Source organism: Eumetopias jubatus, unplaced genomic scaffold (assembly GCF_037043125.1).
Source record: "Eumetopias jubatus isolate StellerSeaLion01/CBP00866 unplaced genomic scaffold, mEumJub1_p1.0 scaffold_1, whole genome shotgun sequence".
Classification (NCBI taxonomy): Eukaryota; Metazoa; Chordata; class Mammalia; order Carnivora; family Otariidae; genus Eumetopias; species Eumetopias jubatus.
In genome coordinates this window covers 198,247,344-198,265,852 of record NW_028274807.1, presented here as the reverse complement: position 1 = coordinate 198,265,852, position 18,509 = coordinate 198,247,344, and the positions used below count along the sequence as shown (strand labels likewise).

General features: G+C 38.2%; 1 protein-coding gene across 1 annotated transcript in view; it reads left to right on the top strand.

The window, feature by feature from the left end:
• DOCK3 (dedicator of cytokinesis 3) overlaps window positions 1-18,509 on the top strand; it is a 558,375-nt gene that overhangs the window by 442,277 nt on the left and 97,589 nt on the right. The window contains 4 exon segments of the mRNA XM_088022140.1: window positions 769-829; window positions 2,078-2,225; window positions 14,002-14,090; window positions 17,775-17,900. Of these exon segments, the coding sequence (XP_087878266.1) occupies window positions 769-829; window positions 2,078-2,225; window positions 14,002-14,090; window positions 17,775-17,900 (424 nt within the window).

Here is an 18,509-nt window from a genome sequence, read left to right as displayed (position 1 = left end):
TTTTGTTACTTTAAGTATGACATGTTAAAGTAAAATACATACCCATAAATGAACATTTTATTTCAAAATGTGTTCTAAACATAAATAATTTAATGTATAAAATTATTTTCATAACTTTAGTTTTAAAAATTACTGATTGGATCAGATTGTTTACTTAAAGGAAGCCCTTAGAATTTTCTGGATAAGGTTATTTTCAGCTCTATACTTCAGTACAAATGATGCATATCTAAATTTAGAAATGGAGATCAAATTATTGAGGTTTCACTAAGGCCAAATTAGTCTCTTCTCAAGGGAACATATCTAGTGTATAATAATCAATGTGGACCAAAGAATAAACATAAAATTAGTAAAGAGTAAACTTTTAGAATTTCAGTCATTAATAAGCTTATTGGTGTTTTCCCATTTTTTTCTGCACTGAACATTTCTTTTGTTACAAAATGTTTTTTATGTGATGTTAGAATAAACATGGATAAGGCAATATTATGAAGATTTCTAATGTGAGATTTCTTGTAGATATATGTTGGGTATTCTAAATAAAAGCTGGGAAAATATTATCAATAAAATAAACTTCGAGAGGCATATAAGATATTCACACTTTCACTGCAGGAATCTTACAAACACTAAACCACTATGTGCTTTAGTCCCCCTCCCCACCTATAACATATGCTAAAAGTAACAAAAGCAGATGATTATGAGGTTCAAAATGAAATTTTATTTTCAGTATATTCATTGTCTTAATTTACTTGTGTGTTTTTTTTCTTTTCTTAGGATCTGAGCAGCAAAGATATGAAGAGAGATTTGTATATAGTTGCCCATGTGATACGAATAGGTACTGTCGACCTTATCCGTTCACATGACTAAAGACCAGCCCACCTTGGGATAAGTATCTACTACTATGTTTGAGCTTTATCATCTCCCTAGCTCTTACCTGTGATGTCAGGTCTCAGGATGAGAGTCCAGCTTGTAGCAGAACTCTCCCTTAAGCTCAACTGCTATGGTAGCTGAGTTTGACATAAATGAAAGCATTTTTTTTTCACTTGAAATCTTCTGCTCCCTATTTGTTTTTGGACCCAAACTCTTTATTTCAAGTGGTCTGCTCTTTTGACATTCTTTCCATCACAGTGCCTTGCCTTTGTACCAGCTTTTCCCCTTCAGAGATCTTACAACAGGTTGCAGGTTGCCATCTTAACAGGTGGTGAATGGCCTTTGCTGTGTTTTGTATCCAAAAGTATGTATGTGTGCTATTTTCCACAAAATGAGAGTTACTATCCTTACTGCAGTCAATATATGGTATTTCACTTTTACCCCACCCAAGATGAAAAAAGTGAGTTTTGCTCCTGTTCTGTGGTTGATTTACTCAGCCTTATTTCGAGCATATGGCATAATTTGGGGGGCTATGACTAACCAAGTTACTCCATAGGTTTGGGTTCTGGCATATCTTGTACCTTTTTTGTCAAAGAATATTTTTTTAATCCTTTGCCAACAAGACACCTGTTTTGCTGTACTTCCTAAGCACTAGTGAGGTTCCCGTTTTGCTCTTGCAAGTCCTCCACTGTAGGCACAGCCTTGGTAGGCGGAAGAAGCAAACTCCCATTCTTTCTGAGACAACTTTCACTCCAGCAGAGGTTTAGGAGCAGCTTTGACAGCAAAATTTGGTTGGAAGAATAACACATTGTTCTTATTTTTGCATGCATAGTTTTTACCTGGCAACTAAAAATTCTGTATCCTTAATATGCCTAAGAAGTTTAAATCTAACACACTTGTTTTTCAAAGAAATTCATAAAACCACTGGTTCATTCTCATTTGATTAATAAATGGACTATTGGTATTAAGGTAGATAATAAGGATGATTAATTGAACGTGGTGCAGGGGAAGAGCCCTGGCCAAAGGCCTGTTTGGCATTCCTCCACATAAATATTCTGCATCCTTGGATGGCTCCCTTCTGTCCTAAATTAGTCTTCCAATTTAGAGTATCTCTAAGGTGCCTATAGCTTTGACATCCTTGGATGACAACCAGGTGATACTGGAGAGGAGCCTGGAGTTCTCAGTCTGACTGGTATGTTCTGCTGTGCTCCAGGCCGGATGCTCCTGAATGACTCAAAGAAAGGCCCTGCTCACCTGCACTACCGGCGACCATATGGCTGTGCAGTCCTAAGCATCCTGGATGTTCTACAGTCACTCACAGAATTAAAGGAAGAAAAGGATTTTGTTCTTAAGGTTTACACGTGAGTAATAGAGATCAGAAATATTAATAATTTACAACATAAGACATTCCAGCCCTACCCTTGACAGCAGCATGCTCAAGCTTTGTGGGATACAGAACCACCAGAATATGTAGGATAGAGAGTTTTTTAAAAATGTAGAGATTTTGATCTAAGGTCTATATATATAAGTTTCCCAGGTGATAAGTTTCCCAGGTGATTCTGAAGCAGCTGAATTTGGAAACTTCTATCCTAAACTAGAAGTCTGGTAGTAGAGACTTCTGTACTACCTCTTCTATCTAGGACTAACCAACATTATTATATATTTACAGGAAAACTAATAATATAATTTCTCATGTGTTTTGGATATAAAAGTATCTTCTTTGTCTAATATTTGCCCTCCAGATATGGTAACTGAGCTAGGTACCGATGCAAATTGCTTCAAAGAATGATCACAAGTCAAATTGAAGAAAAGCAAGTTTTTCTGAGGAGCTGTGGTTTCACTCTTCACTTTTGTGACCACAGATCCATAAGTCACACCCAACTAGTCATGGCATTATTTTTAATGTTCATTAACCAGAGGACCTACCTTATAGAAGCAGTGCATCTCCTCCTGATTCTTATTAAACAATAGAAGAAAGTAAATGAAGAAAAGGACCAGAATTCAGGCATATCCTCTGTCTTTGCTGATGCAGACTTAGGAATAGTAGTGCTGAAAACATGATCTGTGATGAGTTTAGTGAGTTTTTAAAGTGTTTCTAACTATGACAATTTTTTTTAAAAAACACCTGTCCTCTTCTGGTTTTAACCCAGTATTATTTTTCCAGATGAAATCTGATATTGTCCATCACTGTGTTAATGTATCTTCACCATAAATATTGTGTGAATATTTTTCTGTATTATCTGTTCTGATTCAGGCAGGAAATAAACTTAATTCACAATTACACTTAATTCAGGCCCTTGTCTATCAACCACATTTTATTAATTTCAAAATAAAAGTCCAGACCTCCTTATTACCTATTTTGCCTTAAGCACTGTTCTGTTCAGAGTTGTGTACTTATGGGATGAGGATCTTCCTTTGGAATAGTAACCTACAAAGGAAATTTTGGTGGGTTTTCTCTTCCTTTCATGCATCAGTCACAGACTTTCTCCATATCCCAAATCTCTTCATTGATGGCTGATGGGAACTGCTTTTTGATATACTTTCCTCCCTTTGAAAAGGACTAAACAGGAATCCAAAATCATCATCATTATTCTCTTCCTCTTACCCCACTCTGTGCTTCCCAAGGGCAAGGGGTTTATAGGTAGCACTCCCGAATTGCATCTCTTTGCATGTATCAGCTCTTCCTTGCTTCACTGCAAATTCTCATTGTGGATAAGGGCTTGCTCAGCATCCCTCTTGAAATCATGCTGTCAGGCTTAATTGGCCTAATTGCTTCTAAAACAACAGAAGATCATTACCAAAAAAAATTTTTTTGGAAGGACTAACAGAATCAAAATGTAGGATAATTTTTCCACTTGAAAATAGTAAGATTGTCAAATAGACTTCCAACTGTATGTTTGCAAAATTGATTTTGTACACAGTATGGAATTCCTCTAGGATTAGTGTTTTAAATCCACATCAGCACAGTGAATCCAGCCCTTAAGAGAAGCAATATTTTCCAATAAGTTTCATGGCACATGTTTGTTAGATTGAATTAGAAGCTTTAAAGATTTAATAATTGTTATTAATAGTGCTTTAGCCTCTGTTAGGACAGGATTTTGCAAAGATAAAAGACCCCTTGTATAGTTTTAATCAGTGAATTGGCAAAATATCTCATTAGTTGTTGACATTGTCATCATTTCTTTTATTATTCAGTCAGCTTCAACCAGCGAAGATTCAAGCTCCTGGGTGTCTCTTGCCAAAGCCATTCCTCTGGCTTAATAGATGTTGTTTAATATTGTGTGTGTGTAGTGAAGATCCCATATTGTTTTAAGAAAATCTCAACAAGAAGCTAGGGCCTGAAAACTAGGTTGCTTCCTAATGAGCCAAAAGCCTGAAAAATCACAAATAAATCATCACTCTATGCAATTCAGTCTGATATAGATATCATATGTTTCCTCTTGGCGAGAGGGACTAGGGTCACAGGTAAGCACAGGGCACGTCGAACCTGGAGCCTAGGACACAAAAGGAGAGGAGTGCTACAAAGCTAAAGCCAACACTAAGGTGAAGTCAAGGTGCCATAAATAATGCATGTGACCAAACACAAGATGCTTCTGCATATGCAGTGACTACTCTCCAAATTCACAGTGTGACACAGTCTAAAGAAACATTTTTAGGCCAACCTTAATGAAATAAATAATAACTACTTAGAATATTAAATCTATTATGTTAGTTATATTTTAAATCATATTATATAAAATGTATATTACCCATTACATATTCAACCACATGTTATATAAAATTGAGACAAGTATTACATTTTCCCCACTCTCATGTGTTATGAGAAAATTTTTTTCAAATTCGTCATATGCAACCATGTCATCAGGATTCTGTCAACATGAGAGCCACTTTCCGAGTCATCTGACACAGTTTTCCAAGGCATGGTCTTTCACTTCCATCAGGTTGGTTTTGATACATCACTCTTTGAATCCTTGACGATGCTTTCACTAGAAGTTCATGATGAGGCTCAATTACATTTTTCTGAATATTTGGACACTTGCTGGTTCTGTGTCTTTATTTGTCTTGTAGGCCCATGTATGTGACCTTAATAATACAGCTACTTACTATGCTACTTTTAAGGTGAGCTTTACAATAACATCCAGCTCTTCAATTTGGAAGTCATACCCAAGGGTAATTACTAAATCTGTGTAGTTTTGCTCTTAAAAAAAGAAAAAAAAAGTCTTTAACCAATTCTGTCAGATAAGTTTTATAAACATCTAAAACTTGCATTGATTGAGATCATTTCAGGCTATGTAACTTACCCAAAATACTGCTGTGACATTCAAAATAAAGGGATTCAGAGAATGCCCCATAACATGACAGGATTTGTGAGGGTGGAAATATAAGGTGGCAATCTCTTCTCTTATGTGATAGACTGGAAAGGACCCTATCCTTATATTTGAGGTAGGCACACATTTATTTCCTCTGAACACTGACTTTGGGGTCTTTGTTTCATAGCCACCTTATCCATGAAACTGCCTCAAGTTGAGAGTACTTGTTTAGGAGCCATTCTTGAATGGAGAACTGTTCTTAAATGAGTGAAAGGCCATTCGGCCTTCCTCATTTTAGTAGAGAAAAGAAGGCTCAAGTCTTTATATATATAACAACGTCAAATGAAAATACTGCTTCTCACTTGTGAGTCAGTTAAGGAAGTAGCTCATATTTCTCTCTCTCCTAGCCTAGGCCTTCCCAATTTTCCATGGATCATTTCCTTCCCAATTTTCCATGGATCATCATCCACCCAGGACTGTTACCTGCTGTGTCTGTTGTCAGTGTATGAGCATCTGCACCAAATGTCTGCTCAGGCCATTACAAAGAAGACCTAAATCCAGTAGGTCAATGCCCATGGAACTACTCTGTTTTGACTTGCAGTGCCCGCCACCTCTAGCCTTAGAGCCCAGTTAGATTTGTTCGTGTGTTAGTGCTGCCGCAAAGCAGAATTCATTAAATAATGGGCCAGAGTAAAGAAAGTCAACCTAGGCGACTCCTGTTCATGTAGAGGTGAAAAGGCTCACAACCCTAACACAGGTATAAGTGTTGGCACATTGAGGTCCTAAGTATTCTCTGCCACAGGCTTGGAAAACACACCTGCATTCTCCCTTCCTTTTCTGTTGTTCTGCTCCTCCAGGAAAGTCACATTGAAAGAATGATGGCTCTAAGAGTAGACAAACACAAAGCTGCTTCATATAACAACTTTGTTAACTGATTTAAAGTAGTCAGTGGTATGTATGATCCCATCTTGTTTTTTTTTAAGATAATACTTTCATCTCTTAAATAGATGGATAGATTAGATAGATGAGGTGGTTGGTAAACAGAAGCTGTGAGATTTGGAAAAATCACCCTAATTCCCTGAACTTCAATTTCCTCATCTACAAAATTGAAAAAAAAAAAAAGGAATAAGGTAATATAAGAAACCACAAAAAAATATCTATAAGAACTAGTGAATCAAACAGGAAAAAGGTGGTAAATAAACAAGAGGACCAGTGGTTCAGCAAATGAGGTCTAACCAAATAATGGGCATACTGCCTGCTATCTAAAAAGGAGTTTCCTGTATTTTTTTTTTTTTTTTTGCTAGTGACTCTTGGTTACAGGTAAGTTCCACCTTTACATCTAAACTGCAAATCCTATATAATTCCATGCACAATGTCTTTTTTTAAAGATTTTTTAAAATTTATTTGACAGAGAGAGAGACAACGAGAGAGGGAACACAAGCAGGGGGAGTGGGAGAGGGAGAAGCAGGCTTCCCGCCGAGCAGGGAGCCTGATGCGGGGCTCGATCCCAGGACCCTGAGATCATGACCTGAGCCAAAGGCAGTTGCTCAGCTAACTGAGCCACCCAGGCACCCCTCCATGCATAATATCTTAATTACCCCATGGTAATCACATAAAATTTCCCATAGTCCATGTACTTCAGTTTAAAGGAAGTTGACCAAATTCAGCCTTCTTAACTGGTGAGAGAAAGCAACACCAGAGCTCAGGTGTCCTTGCCAACATCTCTGCCTCCAGCTTGCAAGAGTTCAGAAAGCCCCTTTTTTTCCTCCACAGGGATAGAAAGAGCATTTTATACTGATACATGGTGGAATTTATAGTGGAGATCTAATTGCCATGACCCTTATGCATATAATAATGACTCAAAATTACTATAGTCAATTTATTAGAAATACAAAGAGAGCATAAAAGTACAATAAAAGCAAGAGACTTTAACATGCCTCTTGACACACAGAAAGACAAAAATGTATAAGGATGGAAATATTTAAATCAGGTAAATAACTCTGACTTAGAGAATCTGAATAAGGTTGATGCGACAGTTACTAAGTCAGCACCTTTGAATGCTCACCATGGGCTGTGATTACTCCTCTTTTATTGATAAGGAAACAGGCACAGAATGATGAGGCATGTGTGTGAGCAGCCTGATTAAGAGACTATGCTCTTAACCTCTTGCTCTCCTACCTCCGGATAGGGTGAGCATAATTTGTCATCTAAATCAGGACATTCTGATAGTCAAAAGGAGTGCTGTTGATGCCAGGACAGCAGGTGTAAATGGAGAATCCCAGCTCGCCAGGCCATATGGTCCTCCCAGCTCTAGACAAATCTTTCATCCAATAAACAGAATACATCTTTTCCAGTGCCTATGGAATATTTATAAAAATTATTCATAGAAAAAATTTCCATAAATTCCATAAGGCACAAGCCACACTCTCTGATCACAGTGCAATTAGGATATAATGCATCATATTAGTCATCCAAAAGGGAAAAAACATATAATCATCCTGATATCAAAAAAGATACTTGACAAAGGTCAGTCTTCATTCCCAACTTTTTTTCATTCCCAATTATTTAACAATTTTAGCTTAGTAAACTCAGAATAAAATGCTGTTTGTTGCAATTTGAGGGGGTTAATAGATAACAGTAGATTGGTTCTAAGAGCAAAATATTAAGCAGGTATAGATAAAAATGGATAATACAATACAGAGTGGCATAGATGGAAATTTGTAATGTGTATATATATATATATATACATATGTATATATACATATGTAAATAGTATATATAAACATGTCACTTTTATTAGCAAGAAAACTTATTTGAGATCACGGTTTGGATCTATCAGCCACGTGGACTTTTGTATTTGTTTCCTGTGACTACTATAACAAATTACCGCAAATGTGGTGATTTATAACACAGAAATTTATTCTCACAATCTGGAGGCCAGAAGTCTGAAGTCAAGATACCAGCAGGACCACACTCATTCTGGAGGCTCCAGGGGAAAATCTGTTCTTTGCATCTTCTGGGAGCTGTCAGCATGCCTTGACTTGGGGCTTCATCACTCTAATCTCTGCTTCTGTGGTCACATTGCCTCCTCCTCTCCTGTCTGCATTTTCTTCTCTTCTGTGTCTTAAATCTTCCTCTGCCTTTCTCTAAGGACATTTGTCATTGAAGTTGGACTCACCCAGATTATCCAGGATTATCTCCTAATCTCAAGATCCTTAACTTAATTACATCTATAAAAATCCTTTTTCCAAATAAGGTAACATTCACAGGTTCCAGGGATTAGGATATGGATATATCTTTTTAGGGGCCACCATTCAACCCACCACAACTTGTGATTAACATGAACCCTGAGTCAGAAAGACTATTGAGTCATCATCAAAGTGGAACCTGGTGGTACAGAGGGATTGTCTCTTCTCTGCAAATAGGTTGGCCCCAAAAGAGGAAAGAGGCATGTTCATGCCCAGGTCCTTCTAGAAGTGCTGGCCAAAGAGGTCACTCTTTCTCCCAGGAAAGTGACTAAATGGGGCAGAAGTGTTACTCATGGAAGCCCTTCTACCACCTGGAAGGAGGACTAAAACTTAGTATTTCTGTTAAAGTGTTATGTGTGCATGCTTGCGTGCTATTTGTCTTTTTTTAATACTCTGTACTAAAGTAAACATATATAGGTTGTAAAATAAATAATTTACATTTCTCATAAATAAAAATGCAGGGGCACCTGGGTGGGTCTGTTGGTTAAGCGTCTGCCTTCGGCTCAGGTCATGATCTCAGGGTCCTGGGATGGAGCCCTACATCAGGCTCCCTGCTCAGTGGGGAGTCTGCTTCTCTCTCTCCCTCTCCGTTTGTGTGCTCTGACTCTCTCTCTCTCTCTCTAGTTCTCACTCTCAAATAAATAAAATCATAAATAAAATCATAAATAAATAAATAAAAATGCAATTTCTCATGGCCATGACAGCACATCCAGAATGCATCAAATTAGTTTGTGTTAGCTTGGTCTTGGAGATTCTGTTCAATTAGACCATTTTTATAGAAATATGTGCTGTTTTTCTTCATCCTTATGGATACTTCTTTTTTTGCACTTTCATCAGGCCTTCATGAAACAGTGGTCAACATCAGTAGTATTTTTAAATCTGTAGGTTGTTGCCTATTTTCCAGCTTTTAGGACTTTAACCAAATAAAAGCCAAAAGAACACCCAAAGAGAAAGAATTTTAACATGGAGTATTTGCACTAAATTAAGTTTTACACCATAACCAAGACTCAGTAGTTATAATTAAGTAGAGACAAAATGGGAATGCTGACTGACATCAGGGACACAAGGACCCTGAAGCCCAGGGCAGGAGTAAGGTTTTCAGGGTTATAGTACTCAGCCTCTTTCTCTCTGCACCCCACCCCAACCCTGCCTGCCTGTCCTACTTTTGGGACCAAGCAGACCTACGTTTAGACTCTAGCTCCACTTCATTCTTCTCAGTAAAATGAACATTAGGAGAATTAAGTGAAATAAAATACGGGAATATACCCCAACCATTGCCTACCTATAGTAGGCCCCCTTCTAAAAATGCAAAGTTTATATGCAACTGATAATTTATTGAATGCAAAACGTTGAACATCTGAAACTAATGATGCGCCATATGTTGGATAGTTGAATTTAAACAAAAAATAAAATAAAAAAATAAAATGCAAACTTAAAGGTCTTACAAACAACCCTTTAAAATTTCTTAAGCATTTTAAACATTTTTTGTGTTGTTCGCCTTGGAGAAAGAGGAGAAGAAAGTTAGGTGAATAACCATCAGAAACACAGAAATTAAGTTAAGGAGATTGTAGGAAGAGGCAGATGCTAACGTGTGCTCTGGTACATGAGTGAATGAGAAGAGTATTCTGAACCCTGTTGAGCAGAACCCGAACTCCTGCTTCAGTGCTTCTGAATGCTTGGGAATCCCATGTAGAAAACCAAAACACTCTCACCTCTCTGTCTTCTTCCTTCAGTAAAATCCCTGGACATGTGGTAGTTGAAATGCTGTGCCATTTATCTCCCCTCTGAGGAAAGCAGACTGCTACAGAGGCATACAGACCTCTTTTAGATCACAATCCCTCATGTGTCTTATGATTGAGGACAAACTACCAACATCAGTAATCATGCTCTACATATTAATTTGATTGGATAGAACATAATCATGCTTCATTATAATCACAACTCATTTGATTTTTTAATAAATGCTCCCATTTATACTTTGTCCTTATAAAATAGCCTAGTGATTGATTAAAATATGCTGATGACAGCACATCCACGTATTTTCAGATGATTTGAGTAGCTCCTTGGCATTCAGGAAAGGAAGATATTTGAAAGATCAGTTAGGAGGTAATTACACTAGTCCAGAAGAGAGTTGATAGTGGTCATACCGAGGCCGTGAAGAGGAGACGTGAATGAATTAATACATACTGTCACTGTGGATGTGGTTGACAAAGCGCTGTCTCCACTATACTGCAAAAAAAACCCAAAAACCAAAAAAAACCCCACACATTAATGTTTTATTGGAGAAATGCTGAAATTACACCATCTATTGGAAGGAGGGAGTTAATTTTCAAGACTCTTCTTTTGAAGTGAGAGGGGCAGTATGTTATTTATGACAAACTGTAGTCAGATTTCTGTTAAAGAAAGTACTGATCTTGTAAACCTAGAAAGTGACAAAAAAAAAAAAACCTGACAGCAAGACAAGTCTTTGAATCCTCACCAGCTGGGCACTTCTCTGATGTACTGACTGGTTGGAAGAGATGAGACAGTATGCATGTCAGACAGGAAGGGCTGGATGTGCTGTTGCCAGCACCTCTCACTTTTGATTTCCAACTGGGTTGCTAAATCACAAGTGCTCATCCTGAAGAACATTCTCCCCCTTCCTTTGTTTGGAAGGAATTCTGTAAGTAGAAATTATCCTCCCAGCTCTGGACTACGAGAACTTCATCTTTGGTAATTCTTTGCAGCATCTCTAAGTGAGACTTCTTTATATTGATTAAGGAGTCCGAAGAGGGCACTGGGTGGCTCAGTTGGTTAAGCGACTGCCTTCAGCTCAGGTCATGATCCTGGAGTCCCTGGATAGAGTCCCACATCGGGCTCCCTGCTCGACGGGGAGTCTGCTTCTCCCTCTGACCCACTTCCCTCTTGTGCTCTCTCTCATTCTCTCTCTCAAATAAATAAATAAAATCTTTAAAAAAAAAAAGGAGTCCAAAGAGCCACTGATTGAGTAACAAAATTAAGCTAATGACTAATTTCCTTTATCTCTTAGTGGCTTCCATACAAACCCTTTTATTTAATTGCTCTTCACATTGCTTGTACTTCACACTGCTGGATGGCACATGATAAAACTTTTTTTCTGTTGTTAAGTCTTTATACTATTTTTTCAGGTCCTTACTCTTTGATTTCTTTTTTATTATTATTTGAATGTAGTTGACACACTACATTAGTTTCAGGTGTGCAACATAGCAATTCATCTTCTCTATACATTATGCTCTGCTCACCACAAAAACAGAAATATGATATGATCCAATAATTCCACTACTGGGTATTTACCCAAGGAAAACAAAAGCACTAATTCAAAAAAGGCATATGCACCCTTATGTTTATTGCAGCATTATTTACAATAGCCAAGATATGGAAGCCACTCAAGTGTCCATCAATAGACAAATAGATAAGGAAGATGTGGTATACACACACACACACACACACAGACACACATACACAGGAATATTGTGCAGCCTTAAAAAAAAGGACTCAAAGGGGCACCTGCACCCCAATGTTTATAGCAGCGCTGTCCACAATAGCCAAACTATGGAAAGAGCCCAGATGTCTGTCAACAGATGAATGGATATAGAAGATGTGGTGTGTATGTGTGTGTGTGTGTATATATATATATGTATATACACACACACATACCTACATACCATGGAATATTACTCATCCATCAAAAAGAATGAAATCTTGCCATTTGCTAGGATGTGGATAGAACTAGAGGGTATTATGCTAAGTGAAATAAGTCAGTCAGAGAAAGACAAATACCATATGATTTCATTCATATGTGGAATTTAAGAAACAGAATAGATGAACATAGAGGAAGGGAAGGAAAATAAAATAAGATAAAAACAGACAAACCCTAAGAGACTCTTAACTATAAGAAACAAACTGAGGGTTGCTGGAAGGGAGGTGGGGGGGGATGGGCTAAATGGGTGATGGGCATTAAGGAGGGCACGTGATGTAATGAGCACTGGGTGTTATATGCAACTGATGAATCAATAAATTCTACCCCCAAAAGTAATAATACACTATATGTTAACTAAATTGAATTTATTAAGATTTTATTTATTTATTTGACAGAGAGATAGAGCCATAGAGCACAAACGGGGGCAGGGTGGAGGGGCAGAGGGAGAGGGAGAAGCAGGCTCCCTACTGAGCAGGGAGCCTGATGCGGAGCTCAATTCCAGGACCTCAGGATCATGACCTAAGCCGAAGGCAGACACTTAACTGACTGAGCCACCCAGGCGCCCCAACTAAATTGAATTTAAATAAAAAAATTTAAATAAATAAATAAATAAATAAATAAATAAAATTTTTTAAAGATGAGATCTTGCTATGGTGATTAACATAACAATAAAAAATTTAAAAAAAAGAAAAAAAAGTGAAATAAAAAAAAAAGATGAGATCTTGCCATTTTTGACAACATAGATGGGCCTAGAGGGCATTATACTAAATGAAACAAGTCACACTGAGAAAGTCCTATACCGTATGATTTCACATGATAAAATTCTTACTGGGGTTTCCTATTTGAAGTGGCTGTGCTGGACTACACACTTCTGAGTAACCATGGAAAGATCCTGTGAGTTTTCCTTTGTGCCTGGGTCTTCCATTTTAGAGTCAGAAGGTATGGACTCATAAGTTCGTATGCAACAGGGGAAGGGGTGGGGCCAAGGCTCTGGGGACTCTTGGTGTCACATGGAATTTTCAAGAGATGACCCCAATCTCATTTCAGTTGTTTCATCAAAGTGTTTGCATTAGGATGAGGAATTCCTGGTCTCTGTTTCTAAACTATAGCAAGTACTTGTGTGGTGGCAGCTCTCTTGGTATTGCCCTTTAGAGGGGAAGACTCTGAAATGTCAGAAATTAACAGAGGTGCGATATTGTTCCTCTATTCTCTCTTTTGTCCCAATCCTGAAGCCCCTAGGGAAGGACTTTATATGTTTAGACATCAATCTTCTCTGCTAAGCTCTCCTTTCCCTTCACTACAGAGGTTTTCACAGTGGATCAAACTCACTACTCTCCTAAATTTTTCTTCCTTTCTTGGTCTGGCTGAAACAGCCACAAGCATATATCCATACTGCCCTGAGCTTAGCAGGATTTTCCTCTGGGGCCAGTATAATGACTATTGAATGATGGTACAAAGCCAATGCAAGGCATGGCAGTTCCTAAACAGTAGTTGTTGTTGAGAGGAACTGTTATTTTCCCTCTCAGGAACTTGCCTCTGGAACTAGTGTGTGCGTGTGTGTATGTGTGCATATGTGTGTGTGTAAGGGACTAGAAGAGAAGAACTTATCATGTGGGAGAGTGCTACTTCAGAGAAAAGGATATTTTGCCACTTAATATTTGTTGAGATGCATTTTAGAGTTAGAACACTTCCCTCAAGTGTGAATCTTCTATGGGCCTTAAAAGAAAACAAGCCTTGTCTAACTTAGTAAAACATAGGAAAGTGAGTTTGAAGTTTTCCTTCAAAGTTAGCCTTTCAGTTGGAACATCAGACCAGATGTTGAAAAGCCTTGAGAGCCATAATGCCTGTCCTTCTGTTGCAGGTGCAACAACGAGAGTGAGTGGTCCCAGATCCATGAGAATATCATCCGCAAGTCCAGCGCCAAGTATTCTGCCCCCAGCGCCAGCCACGGTAACATACTTCTCTGGCTAGAAAACTTTGTGTCGTGCTTGCTGTTGCTGATCATACAGACCTTAGTGAATTTCTGCTGATCAGCTGCCATATGTAAAGTTCAATTCCCTACAAACATTTATTCTCCTCCCCAGTCACTTTCTACTATTTTTTTGTGATAATATGAGATCTTTCCTAATTACTTCTAACCAAAATACATTTTCTGTTCTTTCTAAAATGGATTCCATGTGCTTTGATAGGTGACTTGAGTTCCAGTTTAAATCCAAAGTGAACAAAATTGCTGCAAGGTTTGTCACATTGTGAAGTCTGTTTTCCTGAACAAAGAATACACATCCTAGCCAAAAATAAAAGACAAATATTAATAATCACTTTTTCTATTCCTGTTCAGTGTTAGCATCACCAAGAAAGCCTGACACTAATGAGAATCAATGATTAATCTGCCAATATCATTCAGGAACTAGAATAGACAATCTTTATTTCACAGCAGCTTTTTATCTTAGTTCAACTTCTTTTCCTTTTCCCTCCTTTTCTTTTAAAACTGCTTAATTTCTCTTTAAAGTCTTGGTGCAATTTCACACATTAGAAAGATTGTATTTTCTAATTTGAACATTAATTGCTTGATTATATTAGAAGCACTATTTAAAAGCCTCTGAGCTTTTATGTACACTTGAAGATAGCTTTCAAATTACAAAAAACCATGTTTCTTCTGACAGTTTTAACCTCTCAATTATCTCATAATCTCTTTTACATAACTTTCTTTATTTTTTAACTTCCATATCCTTGTTATAAATAGAAATTGGGCCTTAAATAACAGTGTAAAGCCACTGCAAGGCATGGCAGTCTCCAAAGTTATTAAGAAGAACTAAGTTTTCACTACTAGGTATATATCCAAAAAGTACAAAAATGCTGATTCGAAGGGGCGCCTGTACCCCAATGTTCATAGCAACATTATCAACAATAGCCAAATTATGCAAAGAGCCCAAATGTCCATCGACTGAGGAATGGATGAAGAAGGTGTGGTATATAAATAAATACACACACACACACACACACACACTGGAATATTACTCAGCCATCAGAAAGGATGAATACTTACCATTTACATCAACGTGGATGGGACTGGAGAGTATTATGCTGAGTGAAATAAGTTAGAGAAAGACAAATACTATATAATTTCACTTATATGTGGAATTTAAGAAACAAAACAGATGAACATAGGGGAAAGGAAGGAAAAATAAAATAAAGAGGCAAACCATAAGAGACTCTTAAATGTAGAGAACAACTGAGGGCTGCTGGAGGGGAGGCAGGTGGGGGGAAGGGCTAAATGGGGGATGGGCATTAAGGAGGGCACTTGTTGGGATGAGCACTGGGTGTTGTATGTGGGCAGTGAATCACTGGATTCCACTCCTGAAACCAGGGCTAAACTGTATGTTAACTAACTTGAAATTAAAAAAAAAAAAAAACTTAATTTTTTCTTTATCAGGGTTAGCAGATATTCAACTAGGAGGGTCCTCAGAACAGCTCCACACCAGAGGTTGTAAAGTTTGAGACTCTTGGCTAGGAGAACTTGATTTCTCTAAAACTCTGGCATGGGGAGCCTTAGGATCTCTCTCACTATTTTTAAGTGACTGTGTATGTGCCTGGATGCCAAGGAGCTCCATGTAGTGTGCTTGAAGGGGAAGGGAGCCCGTATTTCTCATCTAAAATGAGGCTAAAGCAAGAAGCAAATAAATCTTGTTTTTAAAATATAAAGTTACTGGTAATTTGGAAGACTACCATTCACATCCATACGTAGGGTGTTCTTTGCTTTATTTACTTACTTGATTTGTAAAGAGCTGCCCCTGGCTACAAGTTCTTGGGACATGACATGCTTAAAATATGGAGAACATTATAAAAGTAAGATTGTAGTAATAATAACACTTTTAAAAACAATTGAAAAATTAGTTTCCACCATCACCTCCCCAGGTGAAGATGTTGAATTGTGTCTCACTTCTCAGAGCAGGGGCGGTGCCATCTTCAGTGTCTGTGGTTTTTATCCAGAACTCACAAACACTGGCCATTTCCAATCACACTTGCCCTAGTAAAAAAGGCACCTGCAGAGTGCAGGGGGGCACACAAAAAATTCAAAATAGATGAAAGACCTAAATGTGACACAGGAAACCATTAGAATCCTAGAGGAGAACACAGGCAGCAACCTCTCTGACCTCAGCCACAGCAACTATCTTGCTAGACACGTCTCTGGAGGAAAGGGAAACAAAAGCAAAAATGAACTATCAGGACTTCATCAAGATAAAAAGCTTCTGCACAGTGAAGGAAACAATCAACAAAACTAAAAGGCAGCCTACTGTATGGGAGAAGATATTTGCAAATGACATATCTGACAAAAGGTTAGTATCCAGAATCTACAAAGCACTCATCAAAATCAACACCCAAAAAATAAATAATCCAGTTAAGAAATGGGCAGAAGACATGAATAGACATTTTTCCAAAGAAGACATCCGGCGGCCAACAGACACATGAAAAGATACTCAAAAACATTCATCATCAGGGAAATAAAAATCAAAACCGCAATGAGATATCACCTCACATCTGTCAGAATGACTAAAATTAACAACACAGGAAACGATGGATGTTGGCTAGTATGTGGAAAAAGGAGAACACTCTTACACTGTTGATGGGAATGCAAACTGATGCAGCCACTGTGGAAAACAGTATGGAGTTTCCTCAAAAAGTTGAAAATAGAACTACCCTATGATCCAGCAATTGCACTACTAGGTATTTACCCAAACAATACAAAAATACTGATTTGAAGGGGTACATGTACCCCGATGTTATAGAAGCACTATCAACAATAGCCAAATTATGGAAAGAGCCCAAATGTCCATCGACTGATGAATGGATAAAGAAGATGTCGCGCACACACACACACACACACACACACACACACACACACGAATATTACTCAGCCATCAAAAAGAATGAAATCTTGCCATTTGCAATGATGTGGTTGGAGCTAGAGAGTATTATGCTAAGCAAAATAAGTCAGAGAAAGACAAATACCATATGATTTCACTCATAGGTGGAATTTAAGAAACAAAATAGATGATAATAGGGGGAAAATAGAGAGGGAAGCAAACCATAAGAGACACTTTTTTTTTTCTTTAAGTAGGCTCCACACCCAGCATGGAGCCCAACTGGGGACTTGAACTTACAACCCTGAGATCAAGACCTGAGCTGAGATCAAGAGTTGGATGCTTAGCCAACTAAGCCACCCAGGCACCCCTTAAAGACTCTTAAATATAGGGAACAAACTAAGGGTTGCTGGAGGGGAGATGGGTGGGGGTGGGCTAAATGGGTGATGGATATTAAGGAGGGCGCTTGTGTTGAGCACTGGGAGTTATATGTAAGTGATGAGTCACTAAATTCTACTCCTGAAACCAATATTACAGTGTACGTTACTAGAATTTAAATTAAAATTTGAAACAACAAAAAAAATCCTTTAGCTTTCTAGAACATTGCTCTAGAATAACATATACTTTCTGCATCAAAATTTTTCTCAAGAAAAGTGCTGAACTTTGCATATTTTCTTCCAGAAAAAAAAATATGACTCTTTATATCTTTTCTAGTACTACAGTACAGGGTGGAGATGTGGTTCTGAGTAAGAAAATGCTTTTGTTTTTGCAGGTCTTATCATTTCTCTGCAGCTTCTTCGTGGAGACATGGAACAGATTAGGAGAGAAAACCCCATGATATTTAATAGGGGATTGGCAATTACAAGAAAATTGGGATTTCCTGATGTCATCATGCCAGGTAGGCAGCCCTTCTTGGGCCTGGGTTGGGAGCAGGGTTAGAAGGATGTAATCTGGTGCTCCTCTCATGAGCAGATGGTGAACTATGCTGGGGAGGAGCCCTGCAGCCATTAAAAGCCTCTGAATCCAAGTCAGGTTGCTGACTACAATCTGTAGTCAGTGGCTCCTTTATTGGCATCTGTTCTTCTCCAGAAGCCCCCACATCATATTCACCCATGCGACATGACAATCCAGCAGATGGGCTTTGTTGTCTCCTGTAGAGATTGGATGGTAGGAACCAACATGAAACTCTTCATGGGGATGCCTTATACCCTCTTTGGCTCACAAGAGCTTCCTCTTTAGGGGAAGAATACACCAAAATATGTGCCTGTAGTATTGATGAATCCAATTCATGTAGGAAAAGCAGATACATTTTAATGTATCAGAAAACAAATCAGGCAAATGGTATGTTAGGCACTAGGAATAGTACTACCTAGCCAGTTTCTTAGGGATTGCTGCACTGTTCTCATCTAATGCCCAGCGGAAAGCCAGAGCAGAAAGTGGGAATGCATCAACCCTCATGTGTGATTCTAGAAGGTCAGTCTCAGGTTCATGTTTCCTAGTCAGGTCG